At 49.0% G+C, this 24,515-nt stretch overlaps 1 protein-coding gene across 1 annotated transcript; it reads left to right on the forward strand.

The window, feature by feature from the left end:
* Nucleotides 1-9,983: 9,983 nt before the first annotated feature.
* Nucleotides 9,984-21,829, forward strand: HBEGF (heparin binding EGF like growth factor). Its single transcript, XM_008515561.2, has 6 exons — nt 9,984-10,444; nt 10,645-10,818; nt 13,621-13,798; nt 19,082-19,237; nt 20,001-20,090; nt 20,410-21,829. The coding sequence occupies exons 1-5, from the start codon at nt 10,045-10,047 to the stop codon at nt 20,071-20,073; spliced, it is 981 nt and encodes a 326-aa protein (XP_008513783.2). The 5' UTR covers nt 9,984-10,044; the 3' UTR covers nt 20,074-20,090; nt 20,410-21,829.
* Nucleotides 21,830-24,515: the final 2,686 nt, after the last annotated feature.

The raw sequence follows: 24,515 nt of genomic DNA on the forward strand, positions 1-24,515 counted from the left end.
ACCGCTGCCCCTAGAGCACCTAATGGCACTCAATAAATACTTGTCAACGAGCGCATAGAAAGGGAGGGGCTGGGAAATGAGCTGCACTTCTCCTGGAGGCCACACGAGGGCGCTGCTCCCCGTGGACCGAGCGGTGGGGTTTGTTTCCCCCGCTGACCCTCCAGGGCGCAGAGATGGCGAGATGTCGCAAGGAGGGGTCCTTGATCCTCTGCTTTGCTCTGGCCCATCGCGGACTGGCCCGGCGAGATAGGGTGTTGGGGGAGCACAACAGGAATGGAGGGAGAGGGCCAATCAGGCTATCTGAATGTGGGTCAAACCCTCGACTAGATACCTGGGACCCATCTCCTCCCTGAGAAACGGGGACTCAGGCTGGCCCTACCCACCAACCCCAGGTCTGGACTTAAGAGAGACTCACCCAAGTCCAAGGAGATCCCAAGGGCAGGAATTAGAGGAGCAAGTCACTATATTATTACCAGTCGGGAACTGGGTGCTGTCTGAGGGGGGGAGTTGGTTTCAGTTCCAGGAGGAATAGAAACTGGCCTAGGGCCTGAGAGGCTGGGAATCCCTGTGACCATCCACTTCAAGAATGTGCCCCAACCTCGGGGGAAAGTGACTCAAGGGAGCCTGAGGGGGACAAGAGCATGGAATAACCCCTCACACACACCTCTTCCTTTCCCACCCCCACTCCTGCCAAAGTTCAGGGGGTCTACCCTTGCCCTCTTTGTGGCCCCAGTTACCCTGGCTCTCAAGGCTGCCTGCACTAGAGCCACTATGCCTCCACTCTCCCCATGTCCCACTGCCACCATCTGGGCCCTGAGTGCCCTGAGCTGGGCAGGTTGGTGAGGGACATGAGTAGGAACCACAGGTCTCTTGTGGGTCCCAGCAGTCTCCCAGACAGGACCTGGTGGAGTTGTGCTGTGTGGGTGAGCAGCCCTGGGCCTTAAATAAATAGTTTTAAAAAAATAAGTTAAATAAAAACTTTTCAAAAATTAAAAGTTTTTGGGCCAGCCCGGTGGTACAGCGGTTAAGTGAGTATATTCCACTTTGGCGGCCCAGGGTTCACTGGTTTGGATCCTGGGTGCAAACATGGCACCGCTTGGCATGCCATACTATGGTAGGCGTCCCACATACAAAGTAGAGGAAGATGGGCACAGATGTTAGCTCAGGACCAGGCTTCCTCAGCAAAAAGAGGAGGATTGGCAGTAGTTGGCTCAGGGCTAATCTTCCTCAAAAAAAAAAAAAAAAATTAAAAAAAACTGTTTATGTGAATCTAATTATAGAAGAAATATGAAAGAAGTTGCAGGAAAAGTACAGAAAGATCTTTGGCTGTTTTTTTTCATCCAGCTTCCCCCAATGGTAACATCTTACATGACAATATTCAAATCAATATCAAAACCAGGAAAATGACATGTGCAATACTGTGCAATACTGTTAACTGGACTACAGGCCTTATTCAGATTTCACCAGTTCCTACATGTACTCATTTGTGTGTGCGTGTATGTGTCTGTAAAGTTTTATGACATTTTATCATGTATATAGATTCACTTACAACAAGCTGGGCAATTGCTCATCCTCCGTAAGCCTTGGTTTTCTCATCTATGAAATGGAGGTGAAAATGCTATCTTCCTCAGAGGACTGTTGTCAGAATTCAATGAGATAATATATGTAAAGTGCTTATGGTAATGCCTAGAGTGTAGTGAGCACTCAATAAATTTAAGTATTTATTTTAGAAAAAGCATGTCTTGAAAAGTGACTTAAAATACATAAATAGTTCATATTTATTATTGAAAAACACAGAAAATGCCCATAGAGTGAAAATAACATAATAAGTTGTTCATAATGCTCTTACCCAAAAATAACCTTATTGTTAATAATTTTACTCATACCACAAATTTGAGGTACATTTCATTATTCCCACTTCACTATATCAGAGAGGTTAAGCAATTTGCCATAGTCACTGAGCTTATAAGTGAGGAGCTGAAATTTAATGCCCACTCTTGTCTCCAGGAGCTCCTATCTGGGGATGACAGACAGGCCTATGGGTGATACCAATCCAGTAAGGGATGGGATGGGACGGGATGGGCAGCAACTGCTGGCTTTGAGTGCTTGCTGTGTTCTAAGCCTTAGCACCTCGCAGGTTATCTCAGTGAGTCTTCATGATAGCTCTTTGAGGTGGATATCATTCCCATTTCTGGATGAGGAAACTGAAGCTCAGAAAGGTATCCCACTCAAGGTCGGAGTTAGGGGCCAGTGGACCCAGAGTTCTGAAAGGGGTCAGTGGCATGCCTCAGCCTGAGCTTCAGAGCCTCTGCTCTGAGGAATTTAGACAAGATGCTAGAGGAGTGTCTGTGGAGGGAGAATCTCTCCAGTTGGAGCTTTAGGCTTCTCTGATCCTGGAACTGGGGTGCCCTTCTCTCACGCCAGACCACGGAGATCCAGCCAAGACTTGGAGTGGGTCCTGAGCTGGAGCCTGCTTCCTCTCCTCACAATGCCCACACCCCATCTGGAGTGGAGGGGTGAGGGCCTTTAAGGGGAAGAGGCAGAGTTATCAGAGAGATCAAGTCCGCAGAGCAAAACCACCTGAGCTGGCCATAATCTGCTCTGCCTCAAGCTTTCCAGGCACCTCTGACCTAGACTTCCAGACTCAGGAATGTTGGGAAGGCAACTGCAGGTACGTGATTTTTGAATTTCACACTAATTATTTATGCTCCCTTTACTTCTGGAAAAGATTTAGGGCTGGCCTGGTGGCACAGCACTTAAGTTCGCACGTTCCGCTTCGGCGGCCCGGGTTCACAGGTTCGGATCCCAGGTGCAGACATGGCACCACTTGGCAAGCCATGCTGTCATAGGCGTCCCACATATAAAGTAGAGGAAGATGGGCACAGATGTTAGCTCAGGGCCAGTCTTCCTCAGCAAAAAGAGGAGGATTGGCAGCAGATGCAGATAGCTCAGGGCTAATCTTCCTCAAAGAAAAGGAAAGAAAAGAAAAGATTTAAAAAGAACAAGAGACATAGAAACAAGTAAATATTTAAAGAATGATTAAAGAGCCCCATAGTGAAATCAAATTGAAGAAGAAAGAAATAATTGTCCTCAAAATGCTGAGCTAGGGGGCCAGCCCCTGGCCAAGTGGTTAAGTTCACACGCTCTGCTTAGATGGCCTGGGGTTTCACCAGTTCGGATCCTGCGCATGGACATGGCACTGCTCATCAAGCCATGCTGAGGCGGCCTCCCACATGCCACAACTAGAAGGACCCACAACTAAAAATATACAACTATGTACCGGGGGGCTTTGGGGAGAAAAAGGAAAAATAAAATCTTTTAAAAAATTATTAAAAAAAAAAATGCTGGGCTAGGGTTAATCAGTGAAACCTAGCACCAAAACTTAACCGTGAGCTTCCTGGTAGGGGATGCCGAAAGGGAACATACAAATTCCACACCCGTCATTATCTGATAAAAGGAATACCTATACCAGATAGTCATGAGCCAACTTTCCTAACCCTCGACTACGAGGGGAATTTATTACACCTTATGCAGGCTCTGGCCAGGGACCTATATGTACTAGTATCCAGAAGAGCACTTTTACCAAGGATAAAGGAGGGCTTTTCATGCAAATATCTTAGTGGTTCTCAACCCTTTCAGAAGCAATATTTCCTTTTTATAAAAAATATGTTGTTAACACCCCTTTACTATCCGGAAGAGAAGTTCACAGATAATAGCCTATCTGCACATTTACTCTGTAAAGAAAGTCAATACTCTGATTAATATGAAAGAGAAAGTGATTAAAAATAAAATATTATTTGAATGTGCAGATACAACTGCTCTAGAAATCTCAGTGAAGTAGCCCGTTGCTTGCACCCATACAGATTTACCTTGAATATGACAACTACAAATACTGACTGATATAGGTGTGTCGTTTGGCAACTCGGATACCACCAAAGTGAACAATTCATACTAATTTCATTCCTGGAAAAAGTGCAAACATTCTTTTTATACGCTTGTGTAAATTAGAGATTATTTGAGGCTCAAGTAATTATAATCGAGTTTTTTACCCATACGAATGTCTGGCAGGACACTCAAAAGCAGTGTGGAATGTGGGGCAACTTTAATTGTGTGGGCCTGACAGCTTTTCCCCCAAATGCCTGAGGCTCTCCATTGACAACCAAAAACTCCCGCATAGATTCCTAGAAAACCCCCTAGGGGGCAGTATATCCTCCTTTGTGAACCACCGACTTAGATCAACCCTCAATTATCAGAGAGTAAATGGATAACGTTAAATTGTTAAATTCCAGCTCTGTGATCAAACTTATACATTGCTGGTACAGGATATGATGTGATCTCATTCCAAGGTTGAGCCCTGGAGAAGTTAATAATAGTATTGGCCCATTTATATAGAGCTTCCCATTTTGCCAGACACTTTCAGAGATGCTATCTCCTTCAATTGTCACAAGAACCCCTAAGTAGGTTTTCTCTCCATTTATAGATGAAGAAGCTGAGGCACAGAGACAAAGGTTATCATGCCCTGTAGATCATGCACTGTTGATTGTCACAGAATGTCTCAGTAAGCCTCTGACAGCAGCATGACTGCAAACAACACAGGATGGATGTCACTGGCCAGTGCCTGAAAACAGAACAATTGTTTCAACCCCTCATTTTACACATAAGGAACCTGAGGCTGGAAGAGGGAGGTGGGTTGTGTGATGGATGAGTGAGGAGTCACTTGCCCCCTCCCTGCTGACAGATAGCCATCCATGCTAGGGGATGGCCGAAGTGGCAAAGTGATGGGACTGGAGATGTTAATCTCTCAAAGTCACAGAAATGGGCCCAGAAATGGAGGAGGGTAGCTTGGAAACCAGGCCTGAGCCAAGCACGTTATAAATGTCTCTTCCTCAACATCTTCTGGGGATGACAGGGACTCATGACCCCCTAAACCCCCTCCCCACCTCATTCATTCCTATTCTTCATCCTATTCAAATGGATCCTGACCCCAGGCAATGAGACATGGGAGCCCGTCCTTTCCTGGGTATGCATGAAGCATTATCTAGCACTATTCCAGTCAGCATAGGATGTGCAAGGGGACTCCAAAGTGCAGTCTTGAGTTCAAATCCAGCAGCATCCCCCAACTGCCTGATCAGCTGGTTCCGATGGGGATAGAGAGCAGGGTTGAGAGAAGCCAGCCTGGGGCAAGGAGCAATGATGCCTTACCCTGAACTTACGAGTTTGGGTAACTCTCAGCTCATGGCCACCCGGTGAGAGAAGCACCCCCAGTGGAGGCTCTCCTCCTTTTTCCCTCCCCACAGTCAGCAAAGCTCTGGGTCTGCTTAAGACTCACTTCTGCTAGTCAGAGTGGAAGGGAAAGGCAGCTGAATTTCCTCCCGCAGGGAGCACATGCTTCTCTCTGAGTTCTGAGCCAGGTTTGCTTTCTTGGGTGGAGGTTTCCAAAACTCCAAGAGGCCTTGCAGATCCACCATCTCCCGGTAGAAAGGGACCACTTCAGCTCTGAGGATGGCTGGTCTAGGATAAAGCAGCACCTTATTTAAGTTCCCACTTGAAGGAAGGAGAGAGGGAGCGAGAAAGGGAGAGAGGAAGAGAGGGAGGAAGGAAGGAAGCAAGCAAGCAAGCATATGTTCTTAATAGTAGCTGTCACTGAGTAAGCACCTCTTATGGGCCAGGCATCACACTTTACTTTATACAAATGATCTGATTTAATCATCACAAGAGCCCTATGATAATAACTGCTATTATTATCCCCATTTTGCAGATAAGTAAACTGTAGGTCAGAGAAACTAATGTGTCCAAAGATAGAAAGCTAAAAAAATAGCAGAACCAACATTTGAACCCAGGGTTCCCGAAAGTGAACCATGGGTCCCGAAAGTGTACCCATTTCACTAGCTGCCCTGCTGCCCTTGCCTAATCCTCCTTCCAGCCTATGAGGCAGAGGTTCCAATCATCACCCCCCAGGATAGAAGGAGCACTGAGCTTCAGTGAAGCTGATGATGTTACTGTCCATAGAAGCAGGGAGAGGGCTGCCATGGTTTCACCCATTTATTCAGGGGAGTGTTGAGCTTAAGAGCACAGGTCCAGGAAAAAGAGAGGATATAAATTGAGGCTGAGAGTCTCACTAGCTAGGTGATGTTGGACTGTTTCTCACCTCTTTTAGCTTCAAATCTTTAAAATAGAGAGGAGTGGGGGCTGGTCCCGTGGCATCGTGGTTAAGTTTGGTGTGCTCTGCTTTGGCAGCCCAGGTTCACAGGTTCGGATCCTGGGTACGGACCTACACCACTCATCAGCCATGCTGTGGCAGCAACCCACATACAAAACAGAGGAAGACTGGCACAGACGTTAGATCAGGGCTAATCTTCCTCAAGCCAAAAAAGAGGAAGATTGACAACAGATGTTGGCTCAGGGCAAAGCTTCCTCAGCAAAGAAAAAAGAAAAGAAAATGGGGAGGAGTGTCTAGTCTTAGGGCTGTTGTGAGGATCACACAAGATAATGCATGTGGAGTGTTGAGCACATGAGAAGTGTCATTACTTAAAGGTACTCTGCCTCTGCCTCAGAGGTTCAGATTTTGTTCAATGCTTGACACATTATCCTGGTTAATTATGTAGACCAGTGCTTCTGAACCTGGCTGATGTCAGAATTACCCACCAAAGGTGTAAGTGCTTGGGCCCCACCCCAGGAGGTTTTGAATTAGGAGCACCAGGGTGGGGCTTGGACCTTTTTATCTTTAATAAATTCCCAGATAATTCTGATGCACAGCCAGGTTTGGGAGAACCAACTGCTCGTGTAGACATCTCAGCCTCAGTAGGGAAGGGACTTAGGTTGGTCCCCTCTACAAATCCCCTTCTCCCATTTCTTGTCACCACCAGCACCACTTTCTCCCAGCTCCTTCCCACTGGCTTTTGAGTGCTCTCCTCCAATCAAGGTCTGTTTGGCCCAGCAGTGAGTCAGTGGCACTCAGTGTCCCATGGAGCCTGGAACACAGCACAGGGCTAGGAAGCAGGATGACAGGGCTTCTGGTCTGGATTTGCCCCCTTGTGACTCACTGGTGGCCCAGGGCCAGTAACTCTCCAAGCCTCAGTTTGCTCATGGTCAATAGATAGTCAGGGAAAGCAGAGTGGCCTGTTTGGACTCTGCTTCCTTAGGAGTATGTCCCTGGCACTTGATAGCCAGGCAGCAGGTGGAGGAGGCCTGGGTAGGAGGAGGGGAGGACGTGAAAGAATCCTGCATAGCTGTGCTTTCCCATCAACATCTTATTTGATGCTCACAGTGATAAGGAATAAAATCCAGCACCTACCTCGACTTGTAAGGTCCTCAGCTGTCTGTCCCTATCCTTTGCTTCAATGTTATTTCATATCCCTCCTTCCCTTCTGGCCTTCTTGCTCTTCCCTGAATGCTCCAAACTTGATGCTCAATGCTCAGAGCTTTTGCACTGTTTGCATGGCTTTGAATGTTTTTGCAATGGATGATCACAAGTCTGGTTCCTCCTTCTTATTCAGGCCTCAGCTTATGTGTCACATGCTCAGAGAGGCCTTTGCTAATCATTCACCAAACCTAAAGTGTCATCCCAGGCACTGGGACACATCCTCCTATAGTATATCATTGTATTTTAACTTTCATTTTCACAATTGTCATCATAGGATCTATTTTTCCTTCTTAATTACTTAACCTGTTACCCGTCTCCTCTACTGTGGAATGTAAGCTCCGTGAAAGCATATCCTTGGCTGTCGTGTTTATTGCTGTGTCTCTAGTGCCTGAAAAGCATTCAGTGAATGTTTGTGGAATAAATGAGTTAATGAGGTTGCCCCAGCATGAATTATGATTCCTTTTTTCGGTCAGAGGACATACACTCAAGGTTCTGAGAGGGGAAGTGACTGTCCCAAAACGATTCCAGGCCTTTTGTCTTCTTTTTCCAGGCCCTTCCCGTAAAACCTGGCTGACACACAAACTTAGCTGGGGTGAGGCTCCCAGGTGTGATGAAAGCTTGGGATTGCCCCATGAATGGGGCTAAGACTGATGTGGGGGTGAGAAGGCGGAAGGACAGAGCACGGGAAGGGAGAGGCAGGCTGGGACAGGAGAGTAGGGTGTGAACCTGGCGGTGGGTGGGGGGGAAGGAGTGACTTGGCTGTGTGTCAGGAAGTGTCTCCCTACACCCTCCCCTGGGGAAAGCCATGACCCCAAGGTGGCTTTGTTTTGTGGAAGCAGGTGGTCAGGCAGCTGCTGAGGGAGAACAAAGGCGTGGCCTGGGTGGTGACCATCCGCTGAGGTCTTAGGCCCGAAACTGATCACCCAAAGGAACAATCTCACAGTGGTGCTTGGCCAAGTAGGTGACAGGTGAGCTTCCGCCTGAAACTAGCCCAACCACAACATGGAGCCTCAGACCTGTGGGGAAGGTGGAGAAAAGAGGCCTCTGAGGGAATGGAGTGGTCAAGGGAGAATGCTTAGTGATAATAATAACACTAGGTCACACTCACTGAGAGCTTATAATGTTCCTGGCACTGTACTAACAGCTTTGTATGTTTAAGACCCTCATTCGGTCTTCAAAAAGCTCTCTACAAAGTAGGCATTATTATTATTGTCACTCCCATTTGAGAGATGTGGAAACTGAAGCTCAGTGAGATTAAATGTCTTGTCCGAGGCTACACGGTAAAGTAGCAAAGTCAGGATTCCTGCTTAGGTCTGTAGTGATTCCAGTGCACTCTGGAAACCTAGGCCTGGGAAGGGTCGCTGGGGGCAAGTTAAAAAGGCAGACCTTGGGGCCGGCCTGTGTCACAGTGGTTAAGTTCGCACATTCTGCTTTGGCAGCCTGGGGTTCACCGGTTCGGATCCCGGGTGCAGACATGGCACCGCTTGGCAAGCCATGCTGTGGCAGGCATCCCACATATAAAGTAGAGGAAGATGGGCACGGATGTTAGCTCAGGGCCAGTCTTCCTCAGCAAAAAGAGGAGGATTGGCAGCAGATGTTAGCTCAGGGCTAATCTTCCTCAAAAAAAAAAAAAGGCAGAGCTCGACTGACCCCTGCAAAAGTGGGGATGGGGAGGGACAGTGGGATAGACTGTGTATAAATAGCAGGCCTGTTTTTATCCCTACGCATGGGCTGAATCAGGCAAGCGGCTCTATCTGGCACAATTTGAGGGCTCTGAATGCCAACCCAGCCCTGTGTCATACAACTCCCTCCCCAGCACGTCCCTGGGAGCTGAAATACCCACTGAGAGAGTCATTTCTTTGGGTCAGGACATTGACTCCAGAAGACCCCTGTGAAAATACATAGGTTGGAAGAGAAACACGTCAATCTCCAGGCATCCGTTGAACATAGCAACCTAGGCCAGCCAGCTGGGTCCTGTGGTAGAGGGGCTCAGTTTTTATGTTGGAGAGGAAGCTGATGTTCAAAGGCAAGAAAAAGTGTGAGGCTTGTTTCACAACCTGTGTCTCTGTAATCCCAGAAGCCTAGGAATTATAATTCACAGTTTAAACATCCTAATGGATACTATGTCCCCTGGGGGAAAAATGAAGGGAAGCCACTTGTGGCTGCAGGAATACTAACTTCTTTGCTTTTGCTGAATTGATACCAGGTGCCTGCAATTGCAACTCTGGTTACTTTGGGCTCTTGAGACCTGCTGGCATTCATGTGTCTAATTTTTAAATGATAAATGAGTTAATTATTATTTACTTCTTGCTGTGTTGGTAGGCAAAGAAGTAGGCTTCTGCTTAGAAGGTGACAAGGGTGGAGATCCCTGGTTTGGAGCAGGGATAGCCCGAGGAACCAGGCCTAGAAGAGGGGAGGGAACCAGGGGTGTCCAAGGACAGAGCTCAGTTCAGCAGTCACAAGGCTGCAGCGCGACAAGCGTTTGGAGAAAGGTAGGAACTGGTCCCCGCCACCTGCCGGTCAGCAGCCCTACCCACAGACAGGCCACTGCTGCGCTGGCCTGGTCCCAAAATATGAGAGCGCCGCCCCGTACTCCCGCCCCCTTCCCCCGCCGCGCCCCCGGAGTTGGGGGCTGCGCCGCGGCGCCGGGAGCCGGGCGAGCTTCCCGGCGCGGGAGGGGGATGGGGCGGCGCGGGCCGGGGCGGGGCTTCAGCGCCTCCGGGAGCCTTATCCCCGGCCGCGCGCCGAGGAGCGCTCAGTCGACTGAGGGAGCTGCGCGCGGCACGCGGCTAGTCTGCCTGACACAGGCGCCAGGGCTCAGGCGGGCGGACCGACGGACGGACGGAGTGAACAGACACACGCCCAGCACCGACAGCTCCGCGCAGGTCCCAGCCAGGCTTGCACCCAGAGGCCGGCATCAGATCGTGCCCGGAGGAATCGCCTGCACTCCGCCCGCCCCAGCTCTAGTGCCAGCGCCCAGGGGCCGCCGCCTCGAAAGTGATTGCTGCCTCGCTGCCTCCGCCGAGTCCGGGACGATGAAGCTGCTGCCGTTGGTGGTGCTGAAGCTCCTTGTGGCTGCAGGTAAGAGGGCTGCAGACGCCCCCGGAGGTAGGGGGGATGGGGACGCTGTGCTGGGGGCACAGGGGGAAGGTCGCTGCAGCGCCCCCAGCGCGGGCCACTTGGTGGGGCCCGTGTTCTCTGACAGGCGGGCTCCGGCATCGGTGCGTGGCGACCAGGGGTCTGGGCGGGGGGTCTGATGCGGCCTCGCCCCTCGCCTGCAGTGCTCTCGGCGTTGGTGACCGGAGAGAGCCTGGAACGGCTTCGGAGAGGGCTGGCGGCTGGAACCAGCAACCTGGACTCTCCCACTGAATCTACAGACCAGCTGCTGCCTCCGGGAGGAGACCGGGGCGGGGAAGTCCCAGACTTGCAAGGAGCAGACCTGGACCTTTTCAGAGGTGGGTGTGGGGGCTGTCCATCCTCAGACCCTGGTGGGCAGTTGCAGAATAAGATGATCCGGGATTCGTGCTGTTTGGGCACACGTGTGGGTTGGGGGTATTCATGAAGGATTTCAAGAAAAGCTGCTCTGCCTGACAAGCGTACTGGGAGATCCTGGAATATGGGTCCTTCTGTCTTTCTTGCCCTTGGGTCTCATGCTGAGTTGCTGTCCTTCTGGGTACTTTGGTGCGTACTGAGACAGGCAAGGTGTCTGGAGTGGGTACATTACTCTGACGTAAGCTGGGTGATAGGAACAAGGTTTCTCTGAGTTCTATGTAAAATGTAAAAATGGGGCAAGTCCTAATTCTCACATCAAGTGACTATTCTGTATAAAATAAGGTAACAGACCTGGAGATGCTAGGCACATGGTAGGTATGCAGTTAGTCTCCTCTGTCCACCTGACTCCAAGTTGGGGAAACAGAGAGGAATGAGGAACTCTTGGTCTCCTCAGGTGAGGCCAGCATGAATGGTGAGCTCTGGGTCCCTAAGGAGCTGTATTGGAATGCTGGGTGTCTACAAATCCTACCAAAGCCTGGAGACTTCCTGGCCACATTGAGTCCATGAGAGAGACTCCAAGGGAGGGAGGGCCTGGTGGCATCCTCCAACCAGCAGATGTGCCTGTAGCCAAGTGCAGGCACAGGGCAGAGTCCAGAGCCTCCAGTGTTGCCTGCTTCCCTGCCCCCAGCCACCTGCAGCAATTCTTGAGGGTGGAGTAGGGACTGACCCCTGGAGCCCCGGAAGGACTGTATTTGGAAAGATACCCACCTGTTCTAGCCCCGTCTGCTCCTCAGCCACCGTTCTCCCTCCTTACCCAGAGTTACCCATAGGTGCTGTCTCTGCTTTGTGTAAATCAAGGGTCTGCTCCCAAGCTGAGTCTGGGCTCCCACCCTTCATCCTCTCATAGGGGCTCTCTGGGGTCACCCCTGGCCTGAACAACCTGGATCCTCCTGGCCCTCTCCTCCTAGGCTGGGCAGAGCTGGGCTGTGACTCACCCTCCACCCACACGGCTGCTCCTCATACCTCTGCAGACCTGACTCACTGCTCCCTGTCCCTGGCAGGAGCCTGGCTGTCACCCTATCACTCTCTCCCTCCCTTCTTTGATTGACTTGGCCCTCCTGTCTCAATTTCACCACAGCTCTGGTCACTGGGTTCCTCTGAGCATCTGCCTCACCTTCTGAGCTCTGAAGGGGCCTCGGGTCTGCACCAGAGGGGACCGTGGGACTACGGGCATCTGCCTCTCTTCCCTTCTCTTGGCTTTCCTGGGCGAAGACTGTTTTTCATGTCTGGGGATCCTATCACCTAAAATAAATAACTGTTAGCATTTATTAAGTGCCTACTGTGTTCTACGCACTCAACATGTTAGGGTGGGTTAATTAATCCTTGTAGCAACCCTCTGAGATAGGCAGTCCTGCTATCCAGTTTTTACTGAGAACCCTGATGTTCAGAGAGATTGAGCAACTTGCCCAGGATCACATGGCTGAAATTGGAGCACAGGTCTGTTGACTTCAGAGCCCATTCATTATTTCATTCCTGGCTCAACATCCCAGGTGCTCTGGACTTGTCCGGGGAAGAGGACAGGGGTGTATGAGGCAGATTGATGTATTTGGAAGAAGCACTGGATATGGAGTTCAGAGACCGCATTTCTGATCGCAACTCTGCATGACCTTGAGCGGTTCACTGCCTTTTGGGATCTCAAATTTTTCATCTGAAAATGGAAAGCCATGATATTCTTTGAAGTCACTTCCAGCTTGATGATCCTAGGTCTCCAGTCTAATGTATGATGCTCACCCTTCTGCCAGAAATGTGGCTACAACCACAGACAGCAGGCACCTTTTTTCTGCTGGGGGTAGGGGAGGAGGGTACTGGCGTCAGACCCCTGGGCTAATGCGTGTAGCCCGTGGTCAGTCCCAGCTGGATGTCTGTGTGAGGTTGTTTTTCCCCTTTTGAAGTGTGAAAAGAATAGGTGGAATCGTTCTTCCAGTTCCTTCTGGATAGTTTCTTACTTTCCATCTTTCTACCCCTTGTACACACTGTACTCCCCATCCTAGAGGGCTATAAACAGGACATTTGGGGATAAATGTAAATGGACCCTTGAGAGAAGTGGTGAGCTGCAAAAAGCACAAAGCAGGGTAAATATTTTGCTTAAAGTCAATAAAGCAAGGTCCTGACCAGGGCTGGCCTGCTTGCTGTCCCCAAGCCTGGCTTTGCTCATGGTACCTGGTGCTAATGGGTACCCCAGAGGGGGCCAGCTGGACATGGGCACTGTTCCTATTTAGGAGCCTCCTTCCCCCAAAAAACCCTCCAAGTACCTTCTCCTGAAGCAATTTTTATCTCTGACACTGTCTTCCTGCAAGTGGGTCACTGAGTGCAGCATCAGGAAATGAGGCTGATTTAAGGCCAAAATAGAACCAAGTGGGCGTGGGGCAGTAGGAGATGAGGATGGACAGTGGGGTGGGGGTGAGTTTGGTAGAGTTGCCCAATCAGCTGCAGTTACTCAACAGAACCTAGCATTCTTGGAATGAGGTTCTTAAACTGAGTTTGTGAAATGCCTTCTTTGGGACCCTGTTAGCCTCTACTTCCTCTACCGCTTTCTGGCAGTTCTGCCCAGTCTTCCTTCAGCCCTTGGGAGGCACTGAGCCAAGGGGCCTTCCCAAGCCCTCTGATTTTAGGTGGGATCAAAGAGTATGTACTCCTTCCAGATGCTCTTCTGCTTCTTTCCCCCGGGAGAGTCAGAGACTTAACAGAATGCTTCTCTCCTGCAGCTGCTTTCTCATCCAAGCCACAAGCTCTGGTCACACCAAGCAAGGAGGAGCGTGGGAAAAAAAAGAAGAAAGGCAAAGGGTTAGGGAAGAAGAGAGACCCATGTCTTCGGAAATACAAGGACTTCTGCATCCACGGAGAATGCAAATATGTGAAGGAGCTCCGGGCTCCATCATGCATGTAAGTGTCCCTGCCACAGGACTGATTCTCATCGGCAGACTCTTTGTCAGCCACGTGGCTGTTCCTCGTTGTCATTGTTCCTTGAATTCATAATTCCACCCAGTTTCTTCTCAACCTCTGGGCGGAAGTTGGGAGGAGGGGAAATATTTTTAGTCAGCGGAAGGGGCTCCCCCCACGTAGGATGCAATTTCCTATGGCGTGGGCTTGTGACGTTCTTTCATCCTTGGGGACATTTCCTGCTTGCTCAGAACTGAGCGTATGGCTAGGAGAGTAGACTTGAAGGCAGGTCTTTCATTCCTACCTCATGCCCTACTCCAGATGGGAGAAGCCAGTAGGAAACATGGCAGAGTGGGCTTCCTGGGTGGAGTGGAGCTCCTGTGGCCTCCTTTCCCAAGACCTGCAGGTGGGTATGAGGTGCATTTGGACACATGCTGTGCAGGTGTGTGTGTACTAGGACATATGTGCATGAATGAGCAAATATGGGTTGATTCTAAGGCATGACAGGACTGTATAGAAAGTGATCATCGTGGGAGCAGGGAGAAGCCTCTCCTTCCTTCTCCCTCACTCCAGCAAGAGTCAGGAGGTGGAGGACATGGTGGGCATTGGCCTTTGGCCATAGGGGTGGGAGAACACTTCTTTTGTGCAAGATTAATGGGAAATGGAACCCAACCCAATAGGCATCAGCCCCTGGTCAGGCAGCACCACCCCTTCCCTAGGCAGGGGTGTGGGTGGAGGGGCTGTGGGTTCCCCAGCCACCCTGTCAAGCCAAGCCCAGCAAACGGCTGCCTTGGCAAACTCTCAGGGATGACGGCACTGCCATGCTCTCTGGCAGGGATAATGTCACCACTGTGCCTGAGGACAACACCCACATCAGGCTGCAAACGTCCACTGTCTTCCGCTGGGCACGAGGTCCCTCTGGGGAGTCAGACTCTGACAGGGAAGACTCTGGACAGAGCCAGAAGACTGTTGGGTGCCTCCGTCTCCCAACTTGTCAAGAAGACTGGCTGCCTGGCATCTTTTCTGCTGTGATTGGTTCAGATCCCTCAGCTTCTTAAAGCTTCCTTGTCCCCATCTGATCTCACATGGCAGAGTTGCCATGTATTTGGCAATTAGCAGACAGACTCATCACTCCCCACCATGTCCATGGTCACTTGTATCCCCTCTCCTATAACATCCTTGTCAGGATCTTGGTATTGGAGGGAGTTGCTTAAGAGTGACATAGACAGTCCCCATATTATCCTTCCCAAGATCTTGAGACAAGGCAGAAAATGTTTGTCTTAAATTTGTAAAGTGGCATCATTAGCACAGGGTGGAGGCAGTGACTCTGAGGGTAGTCAAGATGGATTGAGGCCAGGAATCTGTCTGGGTCAAACTGGTCCAGGACGCCAGTGGATGGACTTCCTGCTCAGCTGAGAACTCTTGTAAGGAGGTTCTGGAGAGCTGAGCTGTACCACCACCTAAGCCCAGAGAACCTAGATAAGGGTGCCCAGGTGGCACCCAAGGTGGCCCAAGGGATGGTGATGATAACCATAATAATGCCTTCTTTCCTTTGCCCTGGAGCTTCACAGCTTACATTTAATATAAATTGGGCCCAACAGGTATGTGTTGAGCACCTCCTTGGTGCCAGCTCTTCTAGGGGATGGGGAGATATGGTACTGTCCTGAGATTCTCAAAAGCCCTCTGCTGGATAGACAGGGCTTTCTGTCTTTACATGAAAGATGAGGAAACTGGAGCCAGGAAGTAGGAAGTGATTTGCCTGAGATCAACAGCTAAATAAGTGGATGGAAACAGGACAGGGACTCAGGTGCCTGACTTCCAGTCCAACATGCTTTTCATGCCCTTAGGCTGTACTAGGTGTTGGCTTGCGTCCTTCTTCCCTGTCTGTCCTTACAGAGTCTGAGCAGGATTTTATAGAGGGCAGCTGTTATCCTAGAGGTCTCTTGAGGTTTTTACTAGCGTAAGAGCATGGCAATCTGATTTGAAGACTTTGTGTCTTCTTCCTAGACAGATTTTCAAGAGGCTGGATTCTGTGTTTAGTTTGGCTGCCGCCTGCCTCCAGCCCTTAGTACTCAGAGCAGACGGCAGCAAGAAGATACAGAGCTCCTGGTTTGGGGGAATGTGACATCTGGGCACCAACATCTGGGGCCCTTTGTGGCTCCTGCTTGCCTCCAGACCCAGAAACCGCCAGCCAGGGTGTGTCCAGGCTGCCGTGGTGAGCTTGAGGCCAGCTGGCTTCCTAAGCCAGCCCTCCGCAGCCACCATCCACAGGAAAACCCTTTTGTGTCATCAGCCAAAAGTCGCCCTCAAAGAGCAGTTTCCTGGGGCTCCTGACTGGCTGCTGACCCAGAAATTGGCTGCAAAGTTTCCTGTTGCTGGAGGAAACCTGGAGGAAGTTAGGCTGAGGAGGACTCAGAGCTGGAAGAGAGACAGGCCAGGAGGCTCCATTTGGCCTCCCTGCCCAGATGCTGAGAAGGAATGTTGAGCCTCCTTCTCTTTGGCGCCACCTGACTTTGGTGCCCCATTCCTTACCCTTTGGAGTCTGATTATATAATAACTCACATATATCTCAAACTCGGCCTTTTATTAACTGTTTTTATCTATATTGTCTCATTTGATCTTCACAACACTCTAGTGGGGTTTTAGGCATTTTATCATTCCTGTATTTTATGTGAGAAAACCAGAGCTCAGAAGCTCTGCTCAGAAATAACTGCTCAACATCACCTGGGTAGAAACAGTAGCAGAACCTGTCTGGAACTCGTGTCTTCTAGGTCCTCTCCACCAAATGGTTCCCCCTCCACCTCCTGGGGTAGGGCAGAGAAAACCAGTTTGGAAGATGTCTCTGGACCTAGAAGGTTCTTGCTTCTGTTATAATACAAGTTCTGAAATGGGTCACAGACATGGGTAGGACGAACATGTCTCACTTTGTTGGGTCGCTGGCTCTAGGCAGGACACACGATCTTGCCCGCACCCAGGGATGCTTGGAATGTACTCATCCCCTCTCCTTCCCTGGGGAAGCCGGGAGTCATCTGAAAAGGGAGGGGGAAGTAGGTAATATTAGGATGTTTACATTATTACCCTTTTGACTCAGGGTGGGGGTGGAGGGATTATGTAACTGAATTGCAGGACTCTGAGGCCAAGCTTTATTTCTATCATCTGAGTAACTACCTGTGGGGTTTGAATGATGGGCTGGAAGTGAAAAACAGACTGAACTCCAGCTTCCCTTCCCCAGGAGAGCATAGTCATCCAGAATGCTGGGTTGAGTCCTGGTTCTACACTCACTAGCTGTGTAACCTTGGGCAAGTTATCTCACAGAAGTTAAGCCTCAATCTCTTCATCTTTAAAATGGGGATAGTAACTCCTACTGCATAAAGATATTTTTAAGATTAAATAAAATGATCATTATAAAGCAATTAGCACGGAGTACTTGGTTCATAGTAAGCCTTTGATGTTTGCTATTTATTATTTAAGTTAAAGATAATAGTAATACAGTCAGAAAGCAGGTCAGACAGCCTCAAGAACCCATCAACCCCCTCAGATATGTGTTTCCTTCGGGTAACCTCCACTGTTCAGAGTGGAAAGAATCATGAACTTGGAATCTGCCAAGACTGGTTTCTGGTCTTGGCCTTGATGCTTCCTAGTTATGAAACTTTCGGCAAATCACTTGACTTCTCTGACCCTTCTTCATCTTAGTCTTTCAATCTGCCTGACAGGATGTTATGAGGTTCAGTTAAGCTAGTAGATAAGGAGTGTCTTGTAAACTGTACACTGCTGTGCACAGGTGATTTCCCAGGGGCGCTCTTGAGAGCTTCCTCCACGTCCTGGCAGGGTCGGGATCAGTGTTTTGCCCACCTAGGCTGACGGGACAGTTGTATGGAGAGGCTGGGCAAGGAACTGTGTGCTCTGCTGTGTGTGTAGTGGGCCTGACCTACACTTTTCCTTTCCTGCAGTGAGGTGGTTCCCCCAAGCACCCAGGAAGAGCTGGGGCAGAGAGAAGTGCTGGGCAGGAAGGCAGGGGCAGGGTTGCAGCACCCCCCGGCCACTCTGCTGCCAGGTCTAAACAGGTTCATTTCTCTGGCGCCTCTCGGCAGGAAGAAGGGATGCCTTGCTCTGAGGCACCAAGTGTACAACCTCCTTCTCAGAGGAAGCACAGCTCTAAATAGAGGGCCACCAAACTCTCAGTGCTTCCTTCAGCAGCTACTGGCCTCAAGTCCCCAGGCAGGCAGTGCAACTGCACCCCTAGATGGGTGTGGGCATTCTTGGATGTGAGTGGCAGCGCACTGAACTCAGAGTCAGATAATCCATGTCCACATCTCTGCCCTGCTGTGTGACCCTGCTGTGTGTGGAAAGCAGCTCTGCCTTTCTGTAACATGGGGCTCTCACCTACATCAAAAGATCTCTGGGGTGCTCAGAGAAAGGAAGGCGCGAGAATGTACTTTTTTCAACTGCAGGCATTTCCGAGTCTTCCTAAGAGCTTCCAGGAAATGCTTTGTGTTAGAAGAGGCAGTTGCCATCTGATTTATCTCTTCAGTGAGAAGAGTCAAAGGGTTGTTTCTGACATTCTTCCATGCTCTGGCAGGACAGCTGGGCAAGATGTTATCTTGGTTTGTTTGCTTTGTGCCGTGGTGAAAGAGGCCTGATAGCCCGGCATTTAGAGGCCAAAGGCTGAAGTTAAGCTCTCAAGTTGGGTCCTGCATCCAGAGGGAGCTGGGAGTTAAATGAAGGCAACTTGAGAAAATTGACTCCTGGCAAAGGCACAGGACCTATTAATAGGCTGGACAGTGGCGGAGAGGGACTGGACACTGGAAGCATTGGTGGAGAAGGCTGAGTTTATTTCTGGGTCAGAGTGTTGAGGGGCCTCCCTAAAGGGAGTGATACTGAATTCCCTCAACGCAACCCACCAGCTCTTGTGCCTAAGTCCTCTTAACTGGCTTAAACAGAACATCTTGACACGTATGTAATACATCATCCACATGTGGAACATATCTAGCCGAGACCTTGAAGTCCTCCCTCACTTTTTCCCTGCCTGAAACAGGAATCATAGGCCAGAGGACCAGAGCAAGTAGAGAAGGCAGGACATGGAGTGAGGGAGGAAGGCCACAGAGCCTTCAGAGGGGCTTTTAAAGAGTCTCCTAATAGAGAAGGATAGAGGAAGGCAGGGACCACAGTAGGGACTCACAGGGTGAGGGCACAAGAAGTGGGATTTGGCTTACGTAGATGGGCCGTTGCCAAGAGAGAGAGGCCAAACCACTAACCTCATCTCTGCTTTGTTCTGTCTTGGACCAGTTGCCACCCAGGTTACCATGGAGAGAGGTGCCACGGGCTGACCCTCCCGGTGGAAAATCGCCTATATACTTATGACCACACAACCATCCTGGCTGTGGTGGCCGTGGTGCTGTCATCTGTCTGTCTGCTTGTCATCGTGGGGCTTCTCATGTTTAGGTGAGTGTTGGGGGTCCTTGCATGCTGTTTCTGCAGATCACTTCCATTCCTCCTCCTGGGTCTTCTGCTGGGTGATCACATGAGCCCTCCAACACCCACAGATCCTGGGCTAGGAGTCTGACATTCGTGAGTACAAGTTCTCCAAGAACCTGGCTTTGGCATGACATGAGTCCATTGTGTAGAGCCCAGGACAGAACTTGCCAGGCCATAGCAGGTCTTGCTTTTCACAGCAGGCCCAGTAATCCCCCCTTGGAGCCACCTGTTCACACAGTTCTTTTTCCTGACTCTGTTCTTTGATGGCATTACTATGTGGTTTGGGAGTCAAGGCATGGTGACACTATTGGTATATCCTTCCAGTTCTGAGGCATCTGGACCTCAGGCTGTGCTTCTAATCCAGGTTATGTTCTAGATTGGAGGACACTATGTGCCCATTTTCAACTCATCTGTTGTGAGACCTGGACCAAGTTACCTGTCTTTCTGAGGGCTATATTCTTCCAATGATTGCAATCTCTGTCCACCTACCTCATAAGGATGTTATGAGGATTATATAAATGAAGTGAAAGTTCTTAGCAAATTTTAGCCTGCTGTTAGAGACAGACATCCCTTAGGCCAGTTGTGCCTTTGAAGAGAGGCCACCATACTCTCTGTGCTTTTCCAAGTAGTGGAGAGAACCACCATGGCAGAGTCCTTTGGAAAGACTTGCTCTGGGACCTGCACCTTGACATAGCAGGCAGAGCTTGCTCACAAAACTTATCTTTCTTAGGTACCATAGGAGAGGAGGTTATGATGTGGAAAATGAAGAGAAAGTGAAGTTGGGCATGACTACTTCCCACTGAGAGAGACTATGCTCAAGGTAATGGTCCATCCTTTGCCCAAACTCACCATCACCACCTTTCCTGGATCTGTTTCAAGGCATGCTGAATTCCTCTCTTGACCTAGGGGCTTGGGGGTAGGCTGCTATGGAGTCAGGGTCCCATTGCAGAACTTGTTTTCAAAAAGGCTGTCAGTGCTTCATCTCCACTTAGGGTGAAAGTTGCTAGAGGGATACCCAAGAGAGATGCCTGAGAGGACAGCTTCTCCTGTCCTCATCCCCTGTTCTTCCACTCCCTCCAGATGGTCTTTCCATTTCTTAAGACTGTATGCGGCTTAAATGCCTTCTTCCTGTACTTTAGGAATCAGCTGGGGACTGCTACCTCTGACAAGACACAAGCTGATCGCAGACTCTGCAGAGGGGAAGGACTTCACAACTGCCACAAAGACTCCTTCATCCCCAGTTGCCATCTAGATCAGGCTTCCCATAATTGCTTTGCCAAAATACCAGAGCCTTGAAGTGCCAAACAGAACATGTCCAATGGGATCTGGGTCAGAAGGAAGCAAGAATGAAGGACCTTCACACCCTTCTGATTCCCCTCCACCAAACCCCACTTACCCCTGCAAGTTTGTTTAAACATGTATCTTCTGGATTAAGATGCCAGTTAAATTCCATATGCTCCAGGATCTTTGACTGAAAAAGAAAGAAGGAGAAGAAGAAGGAAAGATTTGTGGACTGGAAGAATGTAACAAAGATTGAGAAGCCATGTACTCAAGTAGCCACCAAGGGATCTGCCATTTGGACCCTCCAGCGCTGGAATTGATGAGCTAACTGTGAAATACCACAAGCCTGAGAACTCTGAATTTTGGGACTTCTACCCAGATGGAAGAATAACAACTATTTTTTTGTTGTTTGTTTGTAAAATGCCTCTTAAATTATATATTTATTTTATTCTATATATGTTAATTTATTTAGTTTTTAACAATCTAACAATAATATTTCAAGTGCCTAGACTGTTACTTTGGCAATTTCCTGGCCCTCCACCCCGCGTCCCCCACTATCTGGCTCAGCATCACTCTTTTCTGCCGCAGATCTGAGATGGCTCTGTGACCCATCTGTAGTAATCTATTGTCTGTCCACATTTCTGAAGATCTTCCACCATCAGAGCGCCACAGGGGGAGGTATGTACGGTCAGGATGTAGGAGTTAACTTTGTCAGATCCACTCTATGAGTTGGACCATGGTCTTGCCTAGGCAATTTTGTCTACCATTTGTGTTTTGAAAGCCCAAGGTGCTGATGTCAAAGTGTAAGAGATATCAGTGTTTCCCTGTGTCCTCTCCCTGCCAAATCTCAGAAGAGGTTGGGCTTCCATGCCTGCATCTGTCCTGGCTCCTCACCCGCCATGGCCCCAGGCCCACAGAGTGGGAACTCACCCTCCCTTATGTCAAGACATTTCTCTTACTCCTGCCATTCTTCTGGTGCTACTTCATGCAGGGGTCAGCGCAGCAGAGGATAATCTGGAGAAGGTGTTAGCAAAGAAAAAGGAAACATTGGAGCTGACTGTTCTTGGTAATTGATGACCTACCAATTGCTACCAAGAAGGTTGGAGATGAGGAGGGCTTTTGTATAAACCCATCCACCTCACCAAAACTACAAAAGTATGCTGTTATGGTCCCTTCTGGAAGTTTCTGGTGCCATTTCTGAACTGTTACAACCCGTATTTCCAAACTTGGTTCATATTTATACTTTGCAATTCAAATAAAGATAACTCTTACTCCATAGCCTTCTGTCTGCTTGTTTTAACTGAGAACTGGTTTAACATCAGTGTTTTCTAAGCCTTGACTCGGTATTAGGCTCTCTGCCAGGCCTATTTATGTACACTATCTCAGTATCCCCAACAACCCTGTGATGGAGGTACTACTGTTGTCCCATTTTTCCAAAAGGGGAAACTGAGGCTCGAAGAGATTGTGTAACTTGCCTGAGGATACACAGTTGGTAAGTGACAGAGCTGGGGCTGGTAGTCTGACTCCAATTATTTGTCTTAATACTTATACTACCTCTGAGACAAGAGGTAAACCTTTCACATAGGAAGTTTGGCTGGCTCTAACCAGGAAAGACATTCACCCATGCAATCAATAGACCCTGGACTCAGGGCCTGATCCTGTGGTGTATATGCAAGCAGGCATTGCTCCTGGTGGAAACAATCCACCTTTGACTCCCCTCTCATGCTCCACAGCCGATCTTGACAGCCCTACCTTTAGAATATATGCCAAATGCAGCCACTTCTCATCACTGACACTACCATCACCCTAGTCCAATTCGCCATCATCTCTTGCCTGGACTCTTGCAATGGCCTCCTGTCTCCTTTCTTCCTCTTGCTCCCATATAGCCCATTTCCAACATAATGGCCAGAGTGACTGTTTGAAACAATCCAGATCTTATGTACCTTGTGGGCCTTCCCTGACCAACCTACATTCCTCCCCAACCCCACTCTTCTTATTCTCCTTACATTGCTTTATTTTTCTCCATAGCCCTTATCACCGCTAACATATTCTTTTTTCTTTTTAAGATTGGCACCTAAGCTAACATCTGTTGCCAACCTTTTTTTTTGAGGAAGATTAGCCCTGAGCTGACTACTGCCAATCCTCCTCTTTTTGCTGAGCAAGATTAGCCCTGAGCTAACTACTGCCAATCCTCTTCTTTTTGCTGAGGAAGACTGGCCCTGAGCTAACATCCATGCCCATCTTCCTCTGTTTTATACATGGGACGCCTACCACAGCATGGCTTTTGCCAAGAGGTACTATGTCTGCACCCAGGATCCGAACTGGTGAACCCTGGGCCGCTGAGAAGTGGAACCTGCGAAGTTAATGGCTGCACCACTGGGCCAGCCCCTACCAACCATTTTTTTTTAAATTCTTCTCCCCAAATCCCCCAGTACATAATTGTATATTCTAGTTGTGATTGCCTCTGTTTGTGCCATATGGAATGCCACCTCAGCATGGCCTGATGAGCAGTGCCATGTCCATGCCCAGGATCTGAACTAGTGAAACCCTGGGCCACAGAAGTGGAGTGTGTGAACTTAACCACTTGGCCACAGGGTCGGCCGCTAATGTATTCTTATTTATTTATTGTCTGTCTCTTCCTACTAGAATGCTAGTTCCTTGAGAGTAGGGGTGTGTACATTGCTCTAATCCCAGATTCTAAAACAACGCAATTGAGTTGTAGGCACTCAATATTTGTTACATGGATGAGTGAATGTAAGAAGTGACTAAAATCTAGTCTAAGGCCAGCAAGTGGACAGGTATGTGATCCAGTGCTGCCCTGGAAGAGTGGTTGGGTTTAAAGAAGGGCCTCTGTTGGGGAGGGTGAAGGGGGACGACAAAATGAAAGTGGAATTTGGAGCAGCTCATGTAGCCATGGTGCCCTGGGTGGATTAGAAGCAGAGAGATCCATTGCGAGGCCATTGGACAAGTGCCACTGGACTGCCCCCTCTTCTTCCTCCTCTTTTAGAGAGTTGTGACACTCTAAAATTTCCCCAGGAGCCCACACAGAGATATAGCATGTACTTTGAATATCCTTTTAAAACTTTGGGCAGCAATAACTACCAAAGCTAAACATATGTACACCCTATAACCCAGCAACTCCACTCATAAGGATAAACACAAGAGAAATGAGTACATGTGTTCACTGAAAGATGTGTACGAGAGTGATCTTAGCATCATTTCCAATAACTAGAAACTGGAAACTACCCATCAGTATTTGGTGATGAAATGAATAAATAAATTGTGGTTTATCTATACAATGAAATACTAAATTACAGGATGGATGAATCTCATGACATAATGCTGAGTAAAAGAAGCCAAACACAAAAGGGTACATTCTGTGTGATTCTGCTAAATTTTAAAACAGGCAAAACTAATCTATGGGGAAAGAAATCAGGAAAGGGATTCCTATTGGGATCGGGGGCAGACGGGGAACTTCTGGGGTTCTGATAATATTATATTCCACCATCTGGGTGCTGGCTGCCTGGTGTATTCACTTTGTCAAAACTCGTTGAGTGCAACTTGTGCATTTTTCTGTGTGTATTAAACGTCAATAAAAAGATTTTTTAAAACTTGGATAGGGGACTCTTTTGCTTTGCATTGTATAAAACTCTGTAAAGTACCAATGTATTACTCTGGTAACTGAAGAAAACAGCACAGATGTCAGAAATAACTGTAGAACAGTGAGTTACTTTGAATTCGTCGTGGGGCTCCTTTTCCTGCTTCCAAGCATCAAACCTCCAGCCCTCACTCCGGGCTGCGCTTTTCTACTTTGTTTCTCCAGCTAATGTTTCCTGTGGGCTCTGGGCTTCCTGCCTTTCAGCTACTCCCTCCTCCTGCCCCTGCTGCTGATGGGGAGTTCTCCTTCGTGTCCCTGAGCTCCCCTGGGCTTCTCCTTGGCTGGTACAGTGGCCCAGAGAACCTC

The sequence above is a fragment of the Equus przewalskii genome, chromosome 13 (genome assembly GCF_037783145.1).
Source record: "Equus przewalskii isolate Varuska chromosome 13, EquPr2, whole genome shotgun sequence".
Taxonomy (NCBI): Eukaryota; Metazoa; Chordata; class Mammalia; order Perissodactyla; family Equidae; genus Equus; species Equus przewalskii.